The sequence below is a fragment of the Sodiomyces alkalinus genome (genome assembly GCF_003711515.1).
Source record: "Sodiomyces alkalinus F11 unplaced genomic scaffold SODALscaffold_6, whole genome shotgun sequence".
In the NCBI taxonomy this organism is placed as follows: Eukaryota; Fungi; Ascomycota; class Sordariomycetes; order Glomerellales; family Plectosphaerellaceae; genus Sodiomyces; species Sodiomyces alkalinus.
In genome coordinates this window covers 1,121,039-1,123,673 of record NW_021167084.1, presented here as the reverse complement: position 1 = coordinate 1,123,673, position 2,635 = coordinate 1,121,039, and the positions used below count along the sequence as shown (strand labels likewise).

The 2,635-nt window shown below is 29.9% G+C and overlaps 1 protein-coding gene across 1 annotated transcript; it reads left to right on the top strand.

Moving 5' to 3' along the window:
* Positions 1 to 1,712: 1,712 nt before the first annotated feature.
* On the top strand, positions 1,713 to 2,498 carry SODALDRAFT_279207 (GIY-YIG endonuclease; the record flags this gene model as incomplete). The annotated part of the gene is made up of 1 exon (XM_028608156.1): positions 1,713 to 2,498. A coding segment is annotated over one exon (786 nt), but the record flags the coding sequence as incomplete, so codon positions are not given.
* Between the last annotated feature and the right edge of the window lie 137 nt (positions 2,499 to 2,635).

Here is a 2,635-nt window from a genome sequence, read left to right as displayed (position 1 = left end):
CGGGCCTCCCGCAGGGACGAGCTTTACGGCGTTGCCCGTAGGGCAACCTGCTAAGCTCGTCAACCCACAAACATTAAGGAACCGCTTCCCCCTCCTATCCAAGAGATGCCGCGCCAAATCCCGCGCCTCGCTCGCCTGGTGTCCGGGTCGGTATCGTTGACGTTCGGCGCTGCACTCGCGCACCCCGGCCGCCTCGCACTGCGCGCACGGCGACGACCACCGGCACCGCTCGTCCGACTCCCCGCCGCCGTCCCCCCGCGCAGCCACTTTCTCCGCCTTCGCCTGGATCGCGGCCACCTTCAACCTGTGCCGCTGCACCGTCTTCCCGTCGCGCCAGTAATAAAAAATCTATTAGGTTCTGATGATAATTTATTTCTTTTTGATGATTCTGATTCTGAAAAGGAAGGAAAAGGTAAAAATCCTGAAAAAGAAGATAAAGGAAAAAATACTGAAGAAGATAAAGAAAAATATCCTCCAGTATTTTATTCAGATTCTGAGTCTGAGGAGGAAGATAAAGGTAAAAAGACTGAAAAAGAAGATAAAGGAAAAAGTCCTGAAAAAGAAGATAAAGGAAAATATCCTGAAGTATTTTATTCAGATTCTGAGTCTGATTCACCATCTTATAGTAGTGGTGAAGAGAAGGAGTATAAGAAACATATAATAAGCTTACCAGAACGTGCATATTAATTGGAAGAAAAAATAAGAAAATTATTCTCTGAATATATATATACTAATGTTATTCCTAACCTAAACGAGATGCTTAAAGAGAATAATCTACACGAAAAAGAAGATAAAGAATTAACAAAAGAAGAAAGAGATCATAGAAATAATTTAGAAGGTTGAAAGAATGAAGAAATAGATTGAACTATGAAAGATATGAAGAAAGAGATATCTGAAATAGAAAAAGAACAATAAAAGGAAGATATTGTAAGAACAAAAGAAGAAGCAACTAAGGCTAAAAGACTTGTAGTACAAGAAGAAAAAGGGGAATCATCTAAAGATGGAGAAGGAAGAGGAGAAAGTTCATCTAAAAAAAGAAAAGATTAACTTTTTCTTAAAAATTTTATTTTAATTTTATTGTATATATTATATTGTAGATACTATTAAAGAATATCTAATTAAATTTTATTTATTTATTTATAGTTTATTATTTAAATAAATACTAAGTAAATAATAATAAATTTAAATAAATTATGTTCTAAATTTAAGTTATAAATAAATAAACAAACTATTAAACATTTAATAAAAAAGAAATGAGAATTTTTAAAAGTCACCCTTTTTTAAGACTAGCTAATGCTTATCTTATAGATCATTCACAACCAACAAATATAAGTTATATGTGAAATTTTGGTTCATTACTAGGAGTATGTTTAGTAATACAAATAGTAACAGGTGTTACTTTAGCTATGCATTATAATCCTAGTGTAGCAGAGGCATTTAATTCTATAGAACATATTATGAGAGATGTTAATAATGGATGATTAGTTCGTTATTTACATAGTAATACAGCTTCAGCCTTCTTCTTTTTAGTTTACTTGCATATAGGTAGAGGTATATACTACGGATCTTATAGAGCACCAAGAACTTTAGCATGAGTAATAGGTACAGTAATCTTTTTACTAATGATAGTAACAGGTTTCCTGGGTTTTGAAAAACATAGCCCAAAATGAATTAATAATAATATAAATTTACAATTAACAAAATACAGTCAAAAAAGATATTTCAGTACATTTAAATCGAATAGATATTCTAAAGTAGTTTTAGATTTTTTAGAAGATAAAAATTTAGAACCTGTTTTAATATATGAAGATCTAAAAGATCAAAATATTAAAGAAAAAATAAAAGATCAAACTAAAGGTTTAAGTGGTATTTATTTAATTTTTAATAAAAAAACTCTTGACTTTTATGTAGGATCAGGTTCTACTGGTAAAATTTATACTAGATTTTATAGACATTTAATAAATCTTACTGGAAGTAAAATAGTAAAGTTAGCTGTAAATAAATACGGTCTAGATAATTTTTCTTTTATTATTTTAGAAACATTTACAGAAAAAACAACAGTAGAAAATAATAAAAATCTTTTAGATATAGAAGATTTTTATTTAAAGTCTTTATTACCTAATTATAATATATTAACAGAAGCAGGATCTAGCTTTGGTTATAAACACACTGAATTAGATAGAATAAAAATGAAATCTGTTTATAGTGATGAAAGACGTGAAATAATAGGTAACTTAAATAAAAATAAAGAATTTAGTCCTTTGACTATAGAAATAATGAAATTAAGTGCTTTAACTAGAGATAAAGTAAACTATAGTCCAGAAGGAATAAAAAAGATGAAAAAAGCATCTAAACCTATTATAGTTTATAACATAGAAAACAATACAGTCTACGGTGAATATAGTAGTATAGTTGAGGGTGCAGTAAATTTAAATTGTAGTGAAAGAACAATATCTAGAGCTTTGAAAACTGAAAAAAAAGTCTTATTAAAACGCTGAATTGTAAAATTTAAATAAATTATTATTATTATTGATTTATAGTCCCACAAGTTTAATTTCTTATGTAACTTTTAGAAGAAAATAAGATTAAAGTGGAATAACCTGACGGGGTTATTGAAGAATTATGTTAATTCTTT